Source organism: Eleginops maclovinus, chromosome 23, assembly GCF_036324505.1.
Source record: "Eleginops maclovinus isolate JMC-PN-2008 ecotype Puerto Natales chromosome 23, JC_Emac_rtc_rv5, whole genome shotgun sequence".
NCBI lineage: Eukaryota > Metazoa > Chordata > Actinopteri > Perciformes > Eleginopidae > Eleginops > Eleginops maclovinus.
In genome coordinates, this window is record NC_086371.1 from 3832089 (window position 1) to 3854493 (window position 22405).

A 22405-nucleotide genomic window follows, 5' to 3' on the forward strand; every position below is an offset into this window, starting at 1 on the left:
GCTCGGGGAAACATATACTTAACTGTGAACCATGTGATTTGGCTGCAACAGGCATACGCACGTACTCCTTCAACTGCACATTAACCGGCCTCTATGCAATAACAAGTTAACCTTTTATCTGGCTATAACAAGCTCTGCCGCCGTATCCAAATAAACAGAGGATGCTGTTCAATCGAACCCGCTGAAAGGACTTCTAGAGAACGGGTCAAGAAACACCCACTGTTTTGTTAAGCTAAAAACTCCAAGGGTTGTTTAGCTTATTGTACCACACGAAAAAGAGGGACTGCACACAATATGAAATCAAAATGCTGTTTGTTGACATTGCTGTTAGTTTATGAAAATATTGTTTTTCAGCTTGGTTTTGCTGGATGATTACAAAATATGTTTCTAGCTTTGGTAAAAATTAAACAATGTCCATGTCGGGACAGATTACACAGCGCTTGCATCAGATTATCCTCATATGTTGAAACCAAAATGAAGATCAAACTGACTTTGAAACACTACAAAACTGAAGCACAATAACTCATGTTGTCCTAAAAAACATTTCAAGATGGTACGGCGGGCTTACCTGAGTCAGTGGCTGTGATCAGCAGGGTGTATTTCCCCTGAGCTTCGCGGTCCAGAGTCTGGGTGAGGCTCAGCTGGCCGCTCGACGACAGACTGAACGCGCCCTCGTCATTCCCGCCACTTAGCATGTAGCTTAGTTGACCATTGGCCCCTTGGTCGTCGTCTCTGGCAACCACCTGGAAAACCAAAAAACAGGTTCTTTAGACTTCTGTGCTTGAGTCCTGGAAGAACAGGTTTTGGGGAATTAAAGTGGACAGGTTGGGGAAACTCCAAAAAACAATAAATGGTCTCTTTAATAGAAGAACTGGAAAGTGAGAGGTAGCTTTAATAGCATGGCAGCAGAGGCAGAAAGAAATATCTATAATAGACGCTTTTTACTTCTCTGATTCAAGTTCAAAACCGCTTACTTACACCAGAACGATGTAGCCTTTGAGAGAAGACACACACAACACTCAACACACTCAGGTGTTTGTGGCTTCAGCCTTGCTTGGCCTGGTGTGACCGGTGGTTTTTGTTGGCTAACGTTGGCTAATATTGGCAAACTCTTTGTCAGGTTGTTGACTGTAAGACTATTACACAATCCAAGAAAGGTTCTATAGTCTCAGTTGACGTAAAGTACCTCAGAAAGGATATTTAAGTACAGGTTTTGCGTCAATACACTTAGTTACTTTCCATCACTGGATACAAACTTCTGCTTTAGGGCTTTATAAATGGTCTTGACTTGATATTTCAGAGGATTAGATGACAATTGAACTCTGGAAACAGCAGTTTGTAACTCAAAACATCACATTTTTAAGAATTCCATCAGTTTTGTTGTTGTTTTTCTCCTTTGCCATTTTTTTTGTGGACTATCATTGCTAAAAATACGTTTCTCAATTATCATATACTATACAGTAGCTGGCATTAAGCCACTACAACCACCATCTTTCCATTGAAGCAACTTAGAGGTAATTACCATCACGGTGCTGGGCGGCACCATGAAGGTAATTGTTGAGGGAAGGAAGACCATTACTTATTCACTTTGTCTAATCAGACTTTCATGGAATCCGTATGAACAGGGAGTACAAATCTATACGTCAGTCTGACTTTTCCCCATGCCGCATTTTACTGGCCCTCTACGCCGCAGACAGCCATAGCCAGGTTAGCATACAGATGTCTTCTGATGTGGCAAAAGCCCACCACGTCTGGACCCCTTCCGACCACATAAGTGTACCCTTATTTCCTCATAAGGTACACAAGCAAAATAAAATGGAATTGTGCCGACACTGGAGATCTGCCCTTGCCCTCCGTTTATTTTATATATGGCTCAATTAGTCATCAGGGCGGCAGGGACGTTAATTTCCCTGTCACGCAATTTAGCCCGTTTCATATTTCGGTGAAATATTATAACGTCCTAATTGTGCAGAGCAAATTGCAGTCATATATCATTTCTATATAAATTTAGTCACCTATTTGTCATGGCATTTCGAGAAACCAAGACCACCATGCTACAGTAAGTGGTTTAGAGCAGTGGTACCGCTCACATACCTGCACTTATTAAGTTAGTATTACTACAAATGTAATAAAGGCATTAGCTTATTTGAGTTTGACAACTGTCATTCAAAACACTGCCGTCTTTTCACTCAAGCGGTCCAGTGTCTGTGAATGTTAATGACATCCGAACTGCTTAAATGTCTGTGACAAAAAGAGAAAACAAACACACTGACCTGCAGGATGTTCTGGGGTAGGTTCTCAGAGTCCTCCAGAACGTTGACGGTGTAAGGAGAGAGCTCAAACAAGGGGGAGCAGTCATTGACGTCCAACAGAACAATGTTGACCGTTGCTCGGTCCACCCTGGGGCTGCTGCCTCGATCGGCGGCCTGGACCACCTAGCGAATAGGAGGAACGCGCCTCACGGTCCAGCTGCTTGGCCACAGAAATCACCCCTGTCACCGAATCAATCCTGAAATCAGAGTTGGTGTTGCCTCCTGAGATGGAAAATCGGATCTGCCCGTTGGTTCCCTCGTCTGCGTCACTGGCGAACACCTGGATGACATCAGTCCCAGTCAGGGTGTTCTCCTCAATCTCGATGTCGTAGATATTTTGCGAGAAGCTTGGCGTGTTGTCGTTGACATCCAGAACTATCATAGTGACATCCATCGTTGAAGACAAAGAGGGCTCGCCTTTATCTGCGGCTACAACTGTGAGGGTGTAGTTGGAAAGCTCCTCGCGGTCCAGCTCCCCGACCAACCTGACGTCTCCATCGATCGTGCCGATGCTGAACTTGTTCCCGAAAGGCCCTTTCAGGGAGTACTCGACGTAGCTGTTGGGTCCACTGTCAGCGTCCGTGGCCTTTGTGGTGAACACGACCGTGTCCACCGGCGTGTTCTCCTGGATGTAAGTCATCCTCTGAGAGGTGAAGGTGGGCGGGCAGTCGTTGACGTCCAGTAGAATGATGGACACCTGGGCAGTGCTGGTGAAGCGAGTCATGGGGGGAGGGGCCAGGTCGTTGACTGTGACCACCAGGTTGTAGAAGGATTGGGTTTCTCGGTCCAAGGCCTTCTTGGTTTGGAGGACTCCTTCCTTGGTGATGACAAAATGGCTCTGGGGATCACCAGATGCGATTTTGTAGAGGAGCTGAGCATTTGGGCCTGGAAAAGAAGAAGCAAGGGAATTAAAAGACAATAATAACAATAAATAAATGTGTTTGAAATCAATAACTCCCACGCAAATAAAATAAAGGATCTACTGCCAAACATTTTGGTATAACCTAATTATTTTTTCATTGTTGACTAATTCCCTTATAGTTTTATTGATTCATATATTGATAATTGTGTCAATGAAATTTCAGGAAATAGCAAAAAATGACTGTTAAGATTCCCCAAATCCTAAGGCGACATCTTCAAACGTCAAAAAGTTAAGAAAAATCTCCATTTATATTTATGTATGAATAAGAAGTGTCATGTTCATTTGTTTGAGAAGCTTCATCCAGAAGAGTTTGTGAAAGTTGCACAAAAGAGACAATTATTTGCTTATCAAAACAGAAATAACTGTCTGTTGGATCGAATAAAATTCACCACTGTCAATCCAAAGCCCTTGATAGCAAAATATACCGAAAACCAAACAACAAATCTACTCTCTGTGATTTTAAATGGCACTTGTATTAGTCTCTGAAGGTTACACGTATTACTCTGCCTGGCTGGAGAATAAACAAAACCTGGAAACAACATTTTATTTTGGCAGATAGGAGGATGGGGTTTTTTTCAGGGTGAGAGTTTGGATGTATTATTTACTACGAACCTTGTCTTGTCACACAGTGCCAAGAAGAAATGAATCTCCAAGACCTTGAATGAAATAATAGCCAGATAACAGACAGGAGGATGTAGTAAAGGCTGAATGTTGATATTGGCATCCATTGTTCCAGATGTGATTGTTCAATATTCTGAATAAAGCGCTTATATGCCTTATCAAACATCCATTTCCACATATTGTACATCATGTGCAGCAGCTGGAGCTCTGGCTGCTTCTCTTGTCCTCCAAGTACACGATCCATCCATGCAGCATGACAGATGGCTATCAATAGAGAAACTCCACAGCTACCCACTTCCTAAACTGATAGTGTGGTTGTGACGTTTTGGAAACATGTATTTAAATCATTTAAGCTACAGTGTGACCGAGTACATGGTTGCAGTGATATATCTATGCTTGAAATCAGGCGTAATCTGCAGCCCTCCCCCCTGGAAGTTGGGGTTAAAATGGGGTTAAAATGAACTTAAATTAAGCGTCTGTAATTCAACTCAACGGGGTATTCATGTGGAAAGCGTCGGCACCTTCCCACACTCCAGAGCGTATTTACAGTATACAAGTAATCCCTTATCAAAAGCTCGAGTGCTGCTCCCATCCGAGTTGAGGCTACGCCATCGGGAAACAAAGTCTGGGGGTCGGGGGTCAGGGCTTTGGGAAGTGCTAACAATGGCGGCGTTTTATTTTGACAGTGGGACGCGGCAAGTATGTATCTGACAGGACGATGTGGTCCGATTCTGCGGACAGTGGGGAAAGAAGCCAGACTCTGGTTGGAGAACTAGGCAGCGTATTTCCCAGGAATGTAGGTCACAATAACCACATTAGGTCTGGGTGAAGCGGTAATTACAGCGGAGGAGAGTAGCGGTGACTGTTCGAATACCACACGGCACTTCACAAACACAAGAACCCCCACCACCTGAGACGCAGGAATAACTCAGGCCACTTAATCACACGGTGAAGATGTATTTCATCGAGTCACTCATGCCTGGCGAAAAATAAAAACAAAAAATAAAATGTAGGTTTGTGAAACCGACTGTCATAAAGAAATGACAGACGTACAATAAATTAATCTGCTTTGGCTCACTAACCCTTGATTTATACAGTATGGGACTACATTACTGTTTGCTTTAAATATCCGGACATCTCCCGGATACTTCACCAGACTTGATTTATCTGGGATCCAACTACACATTAAAGTATCTGCTGCCAAACGTTTCTAGTTATGTTATATAATTAAAAAAACATCTTTTATTGGCGGTTAAATCCTAAGAAAAAGACATCTGAAACCTGGTATGGAGTCAAACCAGAGCCAAATAAGATGTTTTGGTTAAAAGTTTGACTTTCAATGGTTGATGACTCAAGTAATCAAACTAACAATTAAATAAAAATGTATTTCTAATTATGTAAACCTTAAATATTTATCTTTAAAATAAAAGCTTGTACTTTTTTTATTCCTCAGAGATAAATAATAAAAAGATCTTTTATGCATTTTATTTAATTAAATACTTACATATATTTGACACATTTTACATAACGAATGCATTAAAAAAATAGCTTCAATTTTAAGTAGTGTTTAAAAGCTGTTGTCTTGCAATAATGCAAATACAAATATTGACACTACTGCTTGAATCAAAACTTAAACTAATGCTAATGTGAGTTTTGTTTAATCTCAAGTATTTATCTTTTAATTCCCAATCCTCCTCACAGTTACTCACCATCATCAGCATCACTGGCCCCCACAGTGACGATACTGGATCCGGACGGCAGACTCTCGGAGACGGACGTGCTGTACACGCTGGTGTTGAACACGGGCGGGTTGTCGTTCACATCCAGGACGTTGAAATACACTCTGACCGTGCTGGCCTGCCCGCCGCCGTCCCTAGCCTTCGCCGTCAGAATATAGAACTGCTGGGTCTCGTAGTCCAGCGGACGCGTCACGTTGAAGACTCCCGTCACCGGGTTCAGGCGGAACGTCTCGTCTTCGTCGTCGTCCTCCAGCGAGTAGGTGACCTCCCCGTTCACCCCTGAGTCAGAGTCGCTGGCCAGGATCGCCGCCACGATGGAGCCTGTGAGAGTTGAGGCGAGAAGTTAGACAAAATAACTTTAATATATCTACAGGGGGTTATTAGGGCTCTTTATTAATACCACTGTTACCGCCAGTATTGCTTTTTCAGTGAACAAAAACTCGTCCAATGATTGTTATTAAACGTATGACCTTTAAACATAGTGCCATGATGAGGTGTGTTTTTTTATATTACAGTGTAATTAAGTCCTCGCTTGAACTCTTTGATTTTCCAATCGTATTTTCCCCCTTTCTTGTGATTCATGCGGTGCCAGGAAGTTGTCAGTATTATTGTAAATCATGCCGGTCGCTGATAGATTTCCATATAAATCAAATATCAGTTACTGTCCCTTTGACCTAATAAACCCTTAGTTTTCCCCCTCACGGAAGATAAAGAGGATTTGGGAGAGCTACCACTCTCATATAAAATATTCGTATAAAACATTTTACTCGTATTCAGAAGCTGCTCAGATAATTTTGAGTCCTTGATGACCTTAACAGAGCTAGAGTTCACTCGAAGGGCTTTTGCAGAAAGCATAGTCTAAACTAGATGCATTTAAGTGTGTTCTAGTCACTAATTGGATGGTTCTTTGAGTGACTCACCTGACGCCATGTCTTCGGGGATATCAAAGGAATACGTCGCCCGGGAGAACTTGGGCGAGTGGTCGTTGACGTCCTTCACGGTGATGTTCAGCCTCATGTCGGACGACTGTTTCCCATCGTCAGCGCGGACCAGGAGGGAATACTTGGAGCGGCGTTCCCGATCCAGCTTCTTGGTGGCGATCAGATCTCCGGACTCGGGGTCGATCCGGAAGCTGTCGTCCGCCCCGCTGATGATGGTGTACGTCACAAGAGCATTGGGACCCTGAGGTTAGGAAGAAGAGTAAGATTATAGTTTGAAACAAATACAGTAACCTCGATTCAAGATCATTTGCATATTTATTCTGCCTGTTTATGGCAGATCAACATTTGTGTTTACGCGGTCATTGTTTCAAATGGATTAGCTCATCGCAAGCAACAACCCAAACCAAATGTTAGGTCAATATTTGCTGGCTTCTAGAAGTTTTTCTCAGGGTTTGGAGAGAAAGAAGGGGCCAGCAAGTTCGTTGTACTCTGCTGAACCCGGGGCCACGGAGAGGAAGAGCATAGTGATTATAGCTATCAAAGAAACTCTCTCTGGAAGGAAATCAGTTAAGTATACATGGTAGCGTGTCAAGTCTTCAGATCAAACTACCTTCTTTACTCGTCTAGCATGAATGAAACCCTTCGTCAGGGTGACACTACATACACAAAAAGGCGTGACATCGACAGGAGAGGAAGGAGAAAACGGACGTAAAGGAGTTATACTGCTGGTGTGAACAAACACTAAGCTCAAAACTTCACGAATGTCTAATATTAAAAAGAAAAGACCCTGATTGTCATTTATTTCAGGTTTAGCAAGTATGTACATGCATGTGTTTTAGGTTTTTATCATTTTCTTTGTTCCTTCATTTAATTTTGTAGCTTTTTTTGGAAGAAATTAATAGTAGGTAACATGTTGAAAGTTGAAGGTAGGATATTAAAGGGACAAAAAAAAGAGTAATATATTTCAATCACAAACACATACAATTTGGAGGAAAAAAACAACCCTCTGCTACCAAATAAAAATTGAAGAAAAAAGCAAATACTAATGTCCATATTTTATTGAAATAAGACCATATATATAAAACCAATATATTGGATTTTACAGTATTCTTTAAAATATTTGTATTTGGACGGGACAGAGGTTGACAGTATGTCAGTAAATTGGTAGATAGCTTCACTTGTTTTTATAAAATACGACTTCCAGCAGTCAATGAGACACCACATTCTTGATATAATGGAGATGTTAGCAGAGCAGCCATTCTGCTTTTACTTAAAGCACATAATCTGCAATAACATGCCTCATCCATATCAACAAGAGGTCAGGTCACACCAGCCAGAGAAATAAAAGCAGAGGCTGAATGGCGACGCTCTGGTGAGACTGGCTTTCAGTCTTTGAACTTCTGTGAGCTATAGTGTTCCTCTATAAATGCAACTAATAGATCCCCTGTTCCCTGGGACGAGTACAAGCGCCGTGACACATGTGACGGCTATAGCGAGAGGCTTTGGAATAGGAGAGCGGGACTGAATGGGATATGACAACTGAATGAGTCTGACGACAGCGCTTGACATTTATATTTGTGCCAGGGACAATAAGAGATCAGACAACTGTCTCACTCTGTGTCTTCTGCCAAAAAAGAAAACGCAACATCAAAAAGCTACTGCTATTCAGTGCCATGTAGCTCTGGTTACAGCTGGTTAAGAGCTAAGCTAGAAGAGACTCTTTCAGCCCTGCCTGATGTTTGTGTGATGCTTTTTGATCCTGCCAGGACAATGGGAAGGCTTATATGGGGAGGCGCTGCATTAAGCTAATGCTTTATCTATATCTTGACACTTTTACTGCCCCGGTAGACAATGGCGCTCACATAACAAGCTATATTTACATTAACTGTATGCAAGCAGCAATGTTGGAGGGTAGCATTAGCTGTGGCTCAATTTAACATCTAGCTTTAAGGCATGCAATCTACATATTCAACCCCTCGTGAACAATTGAACAGTTTGTCTATGGAAAGAGAAGTGCTGTTTTTAGCATATTGGCGTGAAATTCCAGTTTGTCATGGTTTATTAAAGTCCCTGTTGTTGCGCTGCTCATCACTACTTAGCATCTTTGCACCTCTGATGCTAGCCCCTCCTCGTGGAGAGGGTTTCAATGAAATCTCTCTGCCTTTGTTTATGACTTACACTGTAGACAATTTATCTAGATTGTTATAGAAAGAAAGAAACATGTACTTTCATGGGGAAATTCAATTCTTCACTCTATTTTTAGTAACACACATAGGTAAAATACACACATTAGCTGATGCTTGGTGATGCCCAGGAGGTGAACTCAGTTTGTAGTTGGTCCCACTGGGACTTGAACCGGCAACACTTTGGTTCCCAAAGTCCCTAGACTGAGCTAGCAAATATAACCCCAACTATACCAAAGCACTCTTTTAATAGTGTCTTATTGTTGGATACAGGTATTGCAAGTTTATGCAACTTCAAGTTATCAGTGAACGTTCTACCTGCTGCTAGATAAAAAGTGACACAAAATAATGAAAAATAAGTATTTATGGAGCAGATATTTCATTATTTGAGTTGTTTTGATGATGAAAGACACCAACATCAAGCTAAATTCTGTCTATCACAAAGCCATATCCAATATTTTTCTTTCCCTTCCATGTTCGACAGGCTCTGTGTATAAATGTTAATGCACCACCATGTCTAGACACAGTTGTCGCTCGCCAAAAGGTTTAATAGAAGTCAATATCGAGAGACTAAGTCCATGCTTGCTCTTGTCTTTTTCCCGAGGCTTGTTTTTACGACGGATAAAACCTCTGTCTCCGTGACCCTGTCCCTCATTGCATTACCAGAGACCCGGTCAGACATCCAGGCCCAGTAAAAAAAAAAAGAAGAAAGAAACGAGGGGAGGATGAGGAGGACGAAGCGAGGCACCGCTCATCTACAAGATCCTGCTGTCATCAATCAGTGGCTCCAGATCTGGCAATCCCATCAGCCACCTGGGCCGCAGTCCGGAACCCAACACCCGCAGTTTGCCAATTAGTTCTTCTGATAGGGTTCAAAGGGAGGTGTGAGAGCAGGAGGTCCTGCTCGGCCACAGTCCAACACACACATACAAACTTTTTACATGCATTAATATCCAAAAATATCTTCACCGTCATGGGCACACACTCATTCCTATCTCTTCTAAATTAACTTAAGATCTCACACACTTGCACACGGGTTGCCCTCTTGACCTTGACTGAAGGGTTTGACTACTTTACAGCTTTGGTTGTTTGGGGAGGGGAGGGTGAGGGGGGGCTGACCAATTAAACAGAAGCGTCCCAGCGAGCGCAGCGTACCAGACGGGAGCAGGAGGAAACTCATTTAGCAGATGAGTGGTTTTTGGGAGCAAGCAGCCCCTGTGAGAAGTGAGAGGTGCGAAGCAGACAGCGCCGGCGGGGATAGCGAGCTTCCTGTATGCAACGGTACCGAGAACTCCGGCCAATCATAATACAGACACGCTGAAAAACAAGCAATGTGTTGTCATTGAGAGCTCACATATAGAGCCTTTAAAAGGTTTAGATGGACTGGACGCACCGCTGCTTTGTAAATCTGGTTTAGAAACTGCGAAATATATACTTGCAGTGGTTGTGTAAGCCTCTGGAACACATTACTGTTCATTTGAGGATAAGAGACCACTCCTAAAACAACCATTGTTGCACTTTTTCTTTATGAAGTAGGTTGTTTTTTTTCTACCTGTGACATATTTTCCACATTAGGTCAGAATTCTAATAAAACAACAAAGTCTTTCCAAAGGCAGCAGTTTTTTTGTTTTACCTCAAATGAGGTGAGAAACATTTGCAGAGAGGCCTCGTCTGCATCAGACAAACGCTTTTTATCGATTTTCTTTCAACCCTATTGAACCCGCTTTCTTCTTTTCGGGGGTGGAAATGGGCAAAGTGCGGAAAAAACGGATGCGTAGAAACAGCACTTTAATACCCTCACACATGAATCCCACATGTAGCACTGTTAAATTGGGAGGGATCATTATGATGTCTGAATTCAGCCGTCAGCTGGCCAACAGCTTGCACTCTTGGCTACTCTGCACGGGCTCACACATGTGGCTTTCTCAACAAGGGCTCCAGTGCGTTTTGTGCGCTTAGTGTCAGCGCAACTTAAGTTTCCTGCTTTAGGATGTGGGCAAAGACTTGGCTGGCCTCGTATCTGGCTCCCAGTGAGAGCTGGAATGAAGTACAGGCTTCTATTTAGCAACCTATTCAAGGAGGCTCTGAAGTTTGGAGTAAACATCTCTAGAATCTGTAGGCCTCAAAAGGCTCCTCCGCATTTATTTTAAGTGTCTTTATGTTTTCTGTTCCATTTGAATCTCTGCCTCAGAAGCAACATGGGGATTCTCTTGAATTAAAGATCTTCAACTTGATCCTTTGTGAAGATATTTGTACGTGCGATAGTAAAAAGCTATGCTTATTTTTCCACAAATGAACAAAAGCTTATGTTACGGATCACAGCTCGGGCGAACACTCAGGAAAAAGTGCGCATTTGATTCAAGACCATCTGCTTTTAGGATCAAAGCTGTGAATACTTGGCGCTAAAAAAAGAAAATAATCAAATAATGTCCTTAAATTTAATCCAAATAGTATTCCGACCAAAGAAAAATGACCAGAAGTGAGACTTTATAAAACTTTTCTCACAATCGGAGCTGAGAGACGGGGTGAGGGTAACAGCTGTGCAATAAAAGACGTGCGGCCTCATAAGTTAAACTTCAAATTTGAGTCCGTTCTCACTCTTTCTGATCTCTCTCTCCCCACTATGACCTGACTTTTTCCATTCACTTCCACTGTGTCCTTTGGCTTGTGTGAGGAACCGCAGACCTCGGAGATGCTGGGCCTGCATTTGACTCACTGCAGGATTTAATGTCCATACCCTGCCTGAAGCAGCTGAAGATGGAGCCTTTAGCTAATCGAGAGTGATCCCGGTGATGTAATATGAACTAAGGAGGCCGCGGAGGGACTATCAGAGCGGCCTGTGAGCTCTCCTCCAGGCAGCGTGACACCAGTGGCCTCGACGTGTCTCAGAGAACGTCAACACGAGACAGAAAAGGACAATGTATGACAACAGATTGAATCGACGAGGTCTTTCTTTTTGTGTTGCTCTGTCTCTGCCACTTTGTTTCACTGTGTGTTGACAAAGTTAATAGGTTAAACTAATCAATTAGACAACTTATTTAAGAAAAGTAACGTAAAATAATTGACTGAAAATTGCGATACCTGTACCTTTCCCAGAGTCCAAGGCGATCTCAGTAATTGCAAAGTTTTGGATGACCATTGGTGAAAAACAGTATGTGTTCTTGCTTTGACAAATAGGCTCTAATGGATTATCAAAACAGTTGATTATACAGTATTCCCACCATAAATCTATTCATTAATTCAGCTATTATTTCACTCCTGCTCAAAATATGTTTGTCTAAGCACTCCTAAAACACCTCCTCTTAATGAAAAACCAACAAATCTCCTCTAATGTTCACTCCATCACTCTTATGCACTACATTTCCATAATCCCTTCAATGCTCTCAATGTTGTTTCAATGGCTTTTCTGCCCTGAGTAACTCCTTTGGCACGGTCCAACGTAAAGATATTAAATGTTGACCAAGTGTCATTTCATTATTGACAGCTGCATTGGCCTTAAAATTCCATTCGAGTCTATAGCGGTTTCTACACCGTCGGAACAAAAATGTAGAGCTTATTTCCAATTTGAATCAGTCCCAGGATATCTATTCAAAAGGCAGTGGAGTGGAAAACGGGCACAGAAAAGTATAAAAACACTGTCAGACAGAAGAGAAACTGAGGGAGCCATTACCTTGTCTGCATCTGTGGCTGTTAGCTGCATTATCTTGAAGCCATCTCCAACGTTCTCCTCAATGGTCACATCAAGAATGTCATTAGGGAAGACAGGCGGGTTGTCGTTGACGTCCTGGAGCGTGATCTCCACCTGCAGAGCGAGAATAAACAACCACAGTTTCCGTTAAAGCTCTGCCAAACTCGGCCCGCTGCAGCCGTTAAGATCGCTGCAAAGGAAAACAAAAAAAAACCTGTCCATCTTCTTGGATTTCAGATGATGAAGAAGCTGCACAGGAAGGGGGAAAGTTATAATGCTCTGACTCCAGAGAGACTGGAGAGGGAAAGCTGTGAAATATTGAAGGGTGGTATATTGACGTGAAGGGTCAACAACTCAGGAGAAATATTGCTTTTCCCCAAGTGAATTTTTCTGGATCCAAGAGGAAAGTAGTCTGCATTTCAAAATTAAAAAAACAGCACATGTATTTTTTGATTGATGTAAAGTCAGACCATTATCTTCTGCACAAGATTGTTTTGCCATAATAAGTCAAATAAGCAATTACAAGAAAAGGTAGAAACCAAATTACAGTGACTAGCCAAAGCTAATTTACCCTATTTTCCAGTTTCCTGTCATTGAAAATTCAATTTTTTCTGCTGTAAAAGCCTCATTGAGTCTGTTAAACCATATACACAAAGCTGCAGCTAAATTGAACCATAACAGAGAACAAAAAAGTAATTTAGCCAAGGTTAGCAACGGTAATTTAAGCTTAGTCATTTCAGCCTTTGACTGCACACCGGCCAGCTAGAGCTAGCTCGTCATAAAGCTAATTTATCCACTTCTTCCTACCTGTTTTCTGAGAATGGAATAATCAGTAGTGATGCTCAAATTCCTAAATAATTGAGGTTGTTTAACCGCATAAATGTAGGAAGTAGCAAAATGAAATTATAATGGAGTAAGAGAAACACCTGACAATCTTAAAGGTAACTAACCTAGCTTAAGGTCAGTGCTATCTCTGTCTAACCTCTATTGAATTCATGTGACTGGAGGGGATAAGCTGCCTTTCAAACACTTATCTAAACTAATTTAGTTAAAGACAAATGCAATAGAGAAGAAAGCTGGGAAACAGGATCATTTGTTTGTTGATAGTAGTGTAGTATAAAAGGAGCATTAGCACCGCTCCGTATACAAAGCCAACATAAACCAACATAAACTAACATATATAGACAAATGCATTATGGGTCTATGGTAGAACTCATTTACCCTCGCCACTGGAGCTCATGGAAATGTTACAATTTACAAATTGACTTGAGGCTCTTTTCCGTAGAGATTTACAGCAAGTGTAACAGCAGAGCAAACTAACTGCAGCTCAGGGATTTTCACTTTCATGTCTTAGAAGGCAAAATAAACACACATTACTGGAGACCACAGACCCCCCATGTGGAAAAACGGTGTACCATATAGTGAGAACTGTTCTGATAACCTAAATTTAAGACAGATGTAAGAGTGGTAAGAGTGGAACCTATGATTAGATCAATTGTTTAGATAAATTATGTCATTTCAAGAAAATCAAAGTGACGTTTAACTTTTCCTCATTCTTTCAAAAAGACCATGTGAGCCCACTTAGGGATCCCCAAAGGTTTTTCCACCAACCCTTCATCACCGAGGTAGGATGGTGCAAGGTCAAAATGTAGTGGAAAGCCTCTTTTGTGCTTTTGTTTTCATAGTTTTAAGACCCGTAGTTCAAATAAAGGAAATGGTAATATAACAGAATACATTTTTTAGACAATAGAGTGCTTCCAGACAAATTGGGGAAGGCCTTGTCCAACATTTTTTCAACATGACAAAGCCCGGGTGCAGCAAACCAAGGTCTTTATATGAAGTGTGACTGGGTTTGTCCCCTCCTAATACAAGAACGTTTGCATTAAAACAACTGCAAACATCAAATATGTTTACTTTCACAGTCCCAATTGGACTCAGAGAAACCGACCACACGCTTCCACCTAAAGCATGACACATAATCAGTAACACAAGCTCGGCTATGCAAATGTCTGATGGAAAGTGGAAACCCCGGAGACAGTGAGAGTGAGAAATCTATGGTTTCAGATGTTCTCTGTCTAGTATGGCAATATTACATTTCCAATCATATCCCACAACTTAAACTGCAGTCCCCTCCACCTCATCCGCTAACCCAAATATGCATTTCAAAGCCAGTAAACATGGCTCACTTTTGAATCATAACAGACATTTTGCTGCGCGTTCTCTGTTTATTGACTCTATAAATATGGAAAAGCCGTGTTTAAATTCTCCAGCGATAGGATCTTCATTAATGTTGACAGTGATTATGGTAATTCTTATGTCTATGCCTCAAACTCTCTTTCACAACCCCTGAAACCCGCACAGATGAAGCTACGTGTTAGTGAGATGAAATAGGAAATGGGAAAAGAACAGTTGTCAAAAAGTGTACAATGGGTGCAGCTTTTTGAAGGCAACAAAAGTTTCCCAGCAGGCATTTACAGAGCAGACAATAGACATCAAGGCCGTACGACCACCAAGGTGGGGAGTCAGATACTGCGACCTATTCATTCCCGGCCATCGACAGGAAAAGCAGACTTTGCATGTCCCGTAAATCTGCTTTGCCACAAACAGTAGCAGGAAACTATTCGTAACAGCTGCCACAGACCCATTTTTGCAAAAAGCTCAGTTCATTAAAGATGACCCAGAACAAAAAGCTTGAGGGAGACTCAGCTGAAATGGTGTCAGAGTCTGGCTGAATAAAATATGTTCCTTGCTCTGACACCGACTGCAGCGGGGCAAGTTTCCGTATGGCCGCAATTACAACAAATCATCTCTGAACACTCAGCTGTTCGGCTGGTGCCAGGATGAGGATGTTGTCCACTTATTAAACTGACTCCGATTGGCCTGCATGAGTGGAGATAATTACGGAAGAACAAACCGGATTATGTCCCGGGCAACAACGATGCAAGAGCCTCATAAACAAGCCACAATGACAGCGGCTCGCGACTCGACCCCAGGGACCGGGGCAAAGTCAACAAACAATGAATATTTATCTCCCGCCCTGTGTGTCCCCTTGATGTGTAAATAATGCAAGGCCCACTTCTGAGGAGTGAACTAATTAGGGTAGAAGTGCAGTTTTGAGAAATAATTACGCCTCACGCTTCCAGTTTGCATTACCCAGGCTCCCACGGGACAGGAATATATCAAAGAGCTTTGGTGAAAAAAATTCAGAGGAGGAAGAGGAACCAAGGTCAGTGGGCGGGGGGGGGGGGGGGGGGGGGGGGGGGACAGAAGAGGGAAGAGAGGTTTTGTTCCCTCTACCTATCTGCTGCCGACCCAGATGCCCCGGCAGAGGCAGGTGAAACACATTAGTTTACAAGGTAAAAGATTGTGTTTCACGAACTACTGTTTCAAGTTGCAGGTGCTGCTAACCGGCTGCCAGGGTTTTATTATTTATGGGGGGGTATAAATGATTCACGCGTCAAGTGGTTCCTGAGCGCTGACGATTATGAGACCTCAAGTGATGGACGGTATTTGTCCAAGAGGTTGAGACTGGACCTCGAAACCAGCAGTGATAATTCATCTTGTCATAAAATTCCCAAAGTAAATATGATAAACGCAGGACTGACAGGTGGGATATGTTAGATATCTGAGTGTATGTAATGTTAAAAGTCTCATTTTCAGTCATGGAATTTGGATTTAAAGGCTCACTTCTGCCATATAAATATATATTTGTTACCCAACCTCTGTAGTTTTTAGCCATGCACATAGTTTTGTCGAGGTCTTGAACTATCTTCTACTTCTGCTGTGACCCCAAGTTAAATGAGGAGAATGGATTTGTATTTGTGTGGTGCTTAAAGGCTACATTAGAAGTAATCAGCTGGTAAAATCGCCCCAGTTTTAGAGAAATGTTCCCTGACTTTTCTTCCCACTAAAGAAATAGTGCATTTGAAAACTATTAAGAGGTAGGATTATGATAAAAAAAGATAATCAAAACATTAATTCTGAAAATAAATGCTGCTTTTAAGTTTCTTCGAGGAGCCATTGAAATCCCATTAACCTCCACTGAATGGGGGTGGAGGCAGGAGTATTGGCAGATGACACCAAAAGTATCTGTGTGGCTTGAGATGGTCATAAAAACCCGGTATGTTTTTGCAATTTAGGTAAACTGAACTCTAAAAAGTATTGCCACATCCTTCCCATGTTGTATTACTAACATGCTACATTTAGCCATCTCCATCTTTAGAACGACTTGCTCGTGGAAGCAAAGCAGACATCAAAGCACAGACATTTACCTCAAGAGTAACAGAATATAACGAAAATAACACTTTCATCCCACAACACTTTAATATCTGGAGAATTAGAAACAGTGCTGGTTACAACTGAAGGTAAAAGCATTACCTGCTTCCCTGAGAACAAACAATTTTCCCCACAATCTAAAAAGCGGTAGGACAGGTTTTCATGTTTCCCATTAAATCTTCTCTTACTTGCAGTTCAGCCAAAACCTCACACATACAGTCAGACGGATAGACAGGGAAAAAAGCTGCAGCAGAAGCATGAGATCTTTTATTTGAGGACAATCCCATGTAGGCCGTGCACATAATATGTCAGTTACCCAATCAGTTATATGTCTCATAACCGGTAGAGAGTGGGATTAATGAAGAGAGGAATGGTTTGCATTACAGATGAGTAATACGGTGCCTTCTCGCTCCAATGAACACAGTTATAGTCTAGAGGGCAAAGGCTGAAATTCACATCATTAGCTCTAAACATTTCTTCCAAAGCAGAAATAAATGTGAACTCTGAGTGCAACCGATGCACAGTTGGCCTGTAAAATGTTGAGCTCATCTGTTCGTAAAAAAAAAGTGGAGCAGGGTGCGCCTCTTGCAGGAAACAATCATTTCAAAATGATTAAATGTCTCATTAGATACTGTTGACGACTTAGGGTCAAGGGTTGGGGGAAGCACCGACTTCCAGCTCTCGTTACAGTTGGCCTCGGAGATTGAAGGATTCCACTTCATCCATTTTTTACCGATGAGCACATGAGTCCGTTGGAACAAATGTGTCAAAACCGGGATCACAAACCTATTCCAAATATAACACCTTTTCATAGAGCCAGAGCCAGAATCCTGTGCTGTTAAAAGGAGTTACTCAGCCTTTGGCACAGTATAAACAACATAATGGCACAAAGGAATTTTTGCAATGCCATAAAACGGAGTCAACACTGAAAGTCTTTAAAACGTGCTGATTCCTCTACATATGAAAAATATACAACCAGATCTAATCCAATCAGAGGTATGATGGGCTGTTTATTTACAAAGACTTGATGGTTATTTACGGTTACATTGGTCCAATGCCTCAGCTGGAGACTTGTGTAACGTGAGGACCTTGACCGAGTTGAAGGTTGGTAGCAGAGTATTCTAACAGAAGCAGAAACACACACTGGCTTCAGCTGCTGTGCGTCTCTGAGGGGAACAGGGGAGTCATCGTTGGACCTTCTCAGACGCAGATGGAGAGGTTTCATCTCTTCCAACCACCAAACATTTAAAGAACCGCACCCAAGCAGATCGGTAAGGACGTCCAGACTAATTCCCACGACTGCTTCAATGAAGAAATGAACTCCCAGCGGCTTCTGAATACATCCCAGAGACTTTGGAAAATCATACTTTGCCGAAAAGTGCTGGCTTCTTTTTAAGAGCAACTGTATTGTACTGAGAAATCTGTCGTTTTCTCAACTTTGAAAATGGATTACTGACTGTCTAGAAAAAGCCCAGACCCATGTCTGTGTTTGCCTTGCTTAATCTGAAAACCGTATGGTTTGATTCACACACATCTGCGTAGGAGAGAAAGTGGGTGACAAAATGCCACATTCAATATAATGAATTTTCTGCTACTCTCAAGATATGCAGACAAAGACCTTCGCTTGTTCACTTAATCTTCTCTTCCTTCTCTACCTCTTGTTTCAAATGTTTAGAAATAACATCACGGACACTTGGTTCCAGATTTATGGGGAGTTAGGATAGGTTCAGCAGGACAAAGACTATCTCTGCTCTGTCTGTACACAACAAAAGGAAACAACTAAAAAATGAAGCAAAGGTCAAACTGATCTCAGCTGTACGGTTATTTTAACACGTGTACAAATGCAACCGGCTCCATCTGTCAAACAAACGCCTGCAGAGTAATTCATCTTCCAACCGCAGTCATCAGAGCCCGGCAAAGTGCATGCGCGCTCTGGAGACAGGAATTTGAGCGTGCCGGAGATGGGAATGTGCCCGGGAAAAAGCAGACAAAGCTGGACGTCAGCCAAACCTCAACGCACTGTGCAAGAGAAAAGTAAGGACACGATCATATCCCCCCTCGATTCCCCCCAAAAATCCTGTGGAACGAAAAAAACTGAGTGAGAGTCAGACAAAACAAAACAGGAGGGCCTGCGAAGCATCACAAAGCACCTTGGCCTCATGTAACCAACAAGGGGAGAGACAATGTTGGACAAGTGGTTTTAATAAAAGGGGATCACTGTCCTCTCTGCGGACCACTTCTCCAACTGTTAAGAGATTGTTTGTCCACAGCAAACCTCTTCAAGCCCCCGGCGAATCCTTGCCAAAGCGAGGTTCCCTCTGAGCATTTCTGATGGGATATATTATCCAAATGACCCACCAGGTCATCAGGACCAGGGTATTGTTTCACAGAGATTCTGGGCTCTCTCCGCACACAGGAGAGTGGAAACAAATCGTGATTGATTGCCGTTTTTAATGGCGCCATATCCGGCCATGGGTAGTGCAAACTGGGGTTCTTTTTTTTTACTATAAACATCCATAACTCTTTCGCTCTTCTTGCTTACCTGAGAGAGTTGGATGGAAAGTTTAATTGTGCAAGATCAGAGTTGAGTTTATGGCTGCTGAAGGTTTTCCTTGAAGCTGGAAAACAATTCAAAGCCATCACTGAAATTACCATAGCATATTAAACGCGGCGTATCCCTGAATTAAGAGGTTAGGAGAACATCAAAACGAGCACTTTCGGCTTCTTGTAAGATGAAAGGTAAAAAAACAAAATAGTTAGCCTATTTGTGAGAAGTATGCTTTGAAGATGTGAGGGAAGAAATGTACTTTTATGATCAGTTATCTGTCGGTGTTTTGAGGACTTCTTGAAACATGGAAGGAGACCATGACTGGATATCGGTATCCATGTTGGTGCCACTGACTCTGCGTGACTCTGCGGTCTTATCACATGCACTTTCTCCACTATTACCTCCAATTATGGCCTTTGAACCATGCAAAGGAGAAAGAAACAAAGCACCTTTGAAATTGTAAAAAAAAAACTCAAAATACATCAAAAGATTTTCAGATTTTTCCCATTTCTGGAACTGATGACCAGATTTGATGGGTATGACCATGTTTGGACACTGTTGCTCCTAAAGGTTTCCAACTTAATTGTTGTACTTCTGATGCTTTGGTTGTCACTTTGCTGAAAATAACTACTTATTCAAACTCAAGATAAGCTCATTTTCTGGCACCACTGTCAGATCTTAAGCAGCCGCCCCGTGCTAAACTTGATGGCGAGTCATTTTCACAAAGGACAAGAGGTACGAAAATGTATTCCAGCCTGCACAGAACCATGTAATCCTTTAACTGATACCAAGGGAGGGGTAATCCCCTGAACTAGAGATACAGCTTTCATCCGACAGCCCCAAAATGACAAATTGCTACAGCTTTTACTCTCCAGGTGTATAATGAAGTTGTCAGACTCAGAAAGACTTGGACCACTTACAAAATATATAGCTTACAGGTTAATAAATCATTAATTTCATACTCTAAAAAGGGACTGTGTATATATTACACTGTTCGTTTGTACGTATTTTCCAATGCGGCACGGACACGTTTCTAAATGAGAGATTTGAGAACCACTGGTGAAGTCCAAAAAATAATATAATTGTCGTCTTTTGATTCAAATTTGATGTGATTCGTCAGGAGCCAGAATGAATATACATAAGCCGAGTTGATTGTTCCAGATGGCCCGGCATGTTCTTCTCTCAGCCTTTACATCAGTGATGTTTTAACAGATAAATGCTGAATCAAACATCTTCCTCTAAAGCCAGCGTCTCTTTCCAAGACTTGTAGGGGATCTGCGAGAGACTTTAAAGACTAATATGGCATCCATTTCATAGTTGCTGTCGACCAGTGATAAATGCATGAGATTTACAGGAGCTGAGGGGTCGGGGGGAATAAAGATGCATTAGCATAGCATTTCAGTCTGGATTCGACCTCATTACCATCAAGTCACGTCTGTGGTGACATTTCCCCCCTGCAGTTCTTAAACTTAGAGATCTAGGTTAAATAATTAGTCTACTGTAATGATGTTTGTGACTGATTTGATTATCAATTCATTAGATCTGGTTTCCATTATGCCCAGCCTTTGGTTGGGAGTTCAGACGGCATCAAAGGAAATGTTGTTCCGAGACTATTTCCCGTCTACTTGTTTGTTTGTGACTGGGTTTTGATCGAGGAAATGTGTCCCCATTTAGTTACAGCACAAAAAAATGTGTCTTTGAGGGTTTCCACTGACAATATATATTAGCACATGTTCAATAAAGAAGACTGCTCTGCCAGTTTGTATGTCACAGAGTTCAGTTTTATTATTAACTTTGAACTGAACAGGCTGGCAGAATTCTGTATGAAAAAAAATTGGAGGCGAGTATTGAAAGAAGATGATACTTTTAAACAAGTGAAGGAGTGAAAGCTAGTCAGGAACAGGAATGCAAGTGCATGTGTGTGTGTGTGTGTGTGTGTGTGTCCAGCGATGTGGAAACCAGCTTTAATTTAAAACAGGAGTGGGATTGTTGTGTGAACAGCTCCAGGCACCCCCAGTAGCCCCTGTTTATGTGAAAAAACCCTGAAAACATTAATGTGGGGAGGAGCAACGTCATGGGGGTGGGTAGTGTGTGTGTGTGTGTGTGTGTGTGTGTGTGTGTGTGTGTGTGTGTGTGTGTGTGTGTGTGTGTGTGTGTGTGTGTGTGTGTGTGTACGGAGGGTAATGCAGTTGTTGAACTTGTGGCTGACCTGCGCTCCGGAGGAAGCCCTACTACCACCAAAGCTTCTGCTGATTAGGCAAAAAATAAGATTGTAGCTTTGAATGATAGTTTGGAACAATGGACATTTTGATAATGGCCGATTGTGTTATTAGGGTTAGGGGTTAGAGGGCTGGTTTGCCATTTTGGGAAATATGCTTGTTGTTGCTCTTAGTGAGAGTCAGATAAGAAAGACAGAACTCATATGTCTGTTGCGTGAGGAGCGAGAGCAGGGAAGTGGGTCGCTCAGTTTAGCATAAAAACTGAAAAGACAAAGAGAATGTGAAAACAACAATTTGGGGTTTGAGGAGAGTTATGTGGCGAAACTTCTCCTGAGCAAAAACAGTGCACACATCCCGCTGCTGCAGCTGCTTTTTCAGTTCTGATGAACTCACTGTACGCTAGATTACAAGCCGGCAGAGAGTTAGCTAATGTGCTAACGAGATAACGATATTTCTCTCAGGTTTAAGGTTTAAACGCACATCCATCAAGTGTAAAACGACTCCAAAAGAATAATGATTTTTGTTGGCTAATTCATAGCATTTTTTATTTATGGCGCACGGTTATTTTATTTATTTCTGTCCCTAGTGACCTCATTGATTAATCAGCTCCTACAAATTCTGCAACACACCACATAAATCTGCTTTCTCGATGCACGAAACAACCATCGCCACGAAAGCGAATGCTCTTTTTGCCGCACCATACATCTGCCGCGGTCATTTAGTGCTCAGCAGGAACCAACTTGGCAAGAGAACCTAATCTGAAGACTTTCAGAGGGGCAACAGGAGAAAAAAATGGAGAAATGTTGATGAATTTAACATGAGGTGGTGCAAAAAAAAAGACTTCTGCCAAATGACTTGACAATGAGGGACAGTTTCCCCCTGCTGAGGCCATTCATGGAAAAACACTGAAGGCCCTGAGATAGCTCTGCCTCTCCTTTCTCTTTCTCACACACAGAT

The 22405-nt window shown here is 42.1% G+C and overlaps 1 protein-coding gene across 1 annotated transcript in view; it reads right to left on the bottom strand.

Moving 5' to 3' along the window:
• The window catches only part of fat4 (FAT atypical cadherin 4), a 101648-nt gene that overhangs the window by 39214 nt on the left and 40029 nt on the right, over nt 1-22405 (bottom strand). Inside the window, 6 exon segments of the mRNA XM_063876904.1 lie at nt 569-743; nt 2274-2435; nt 2437-3197; nt 5565-5915; nt 6515-6776; nt 12389-12520. Of these exon segments, the coding sequence (XP_063732974.1) occupies nt 569-743; nt 2274-2435; nt 2437-3197; nt 5565-5915; nt 6515-6776; nt 12389-12520 (1843 nt within the window).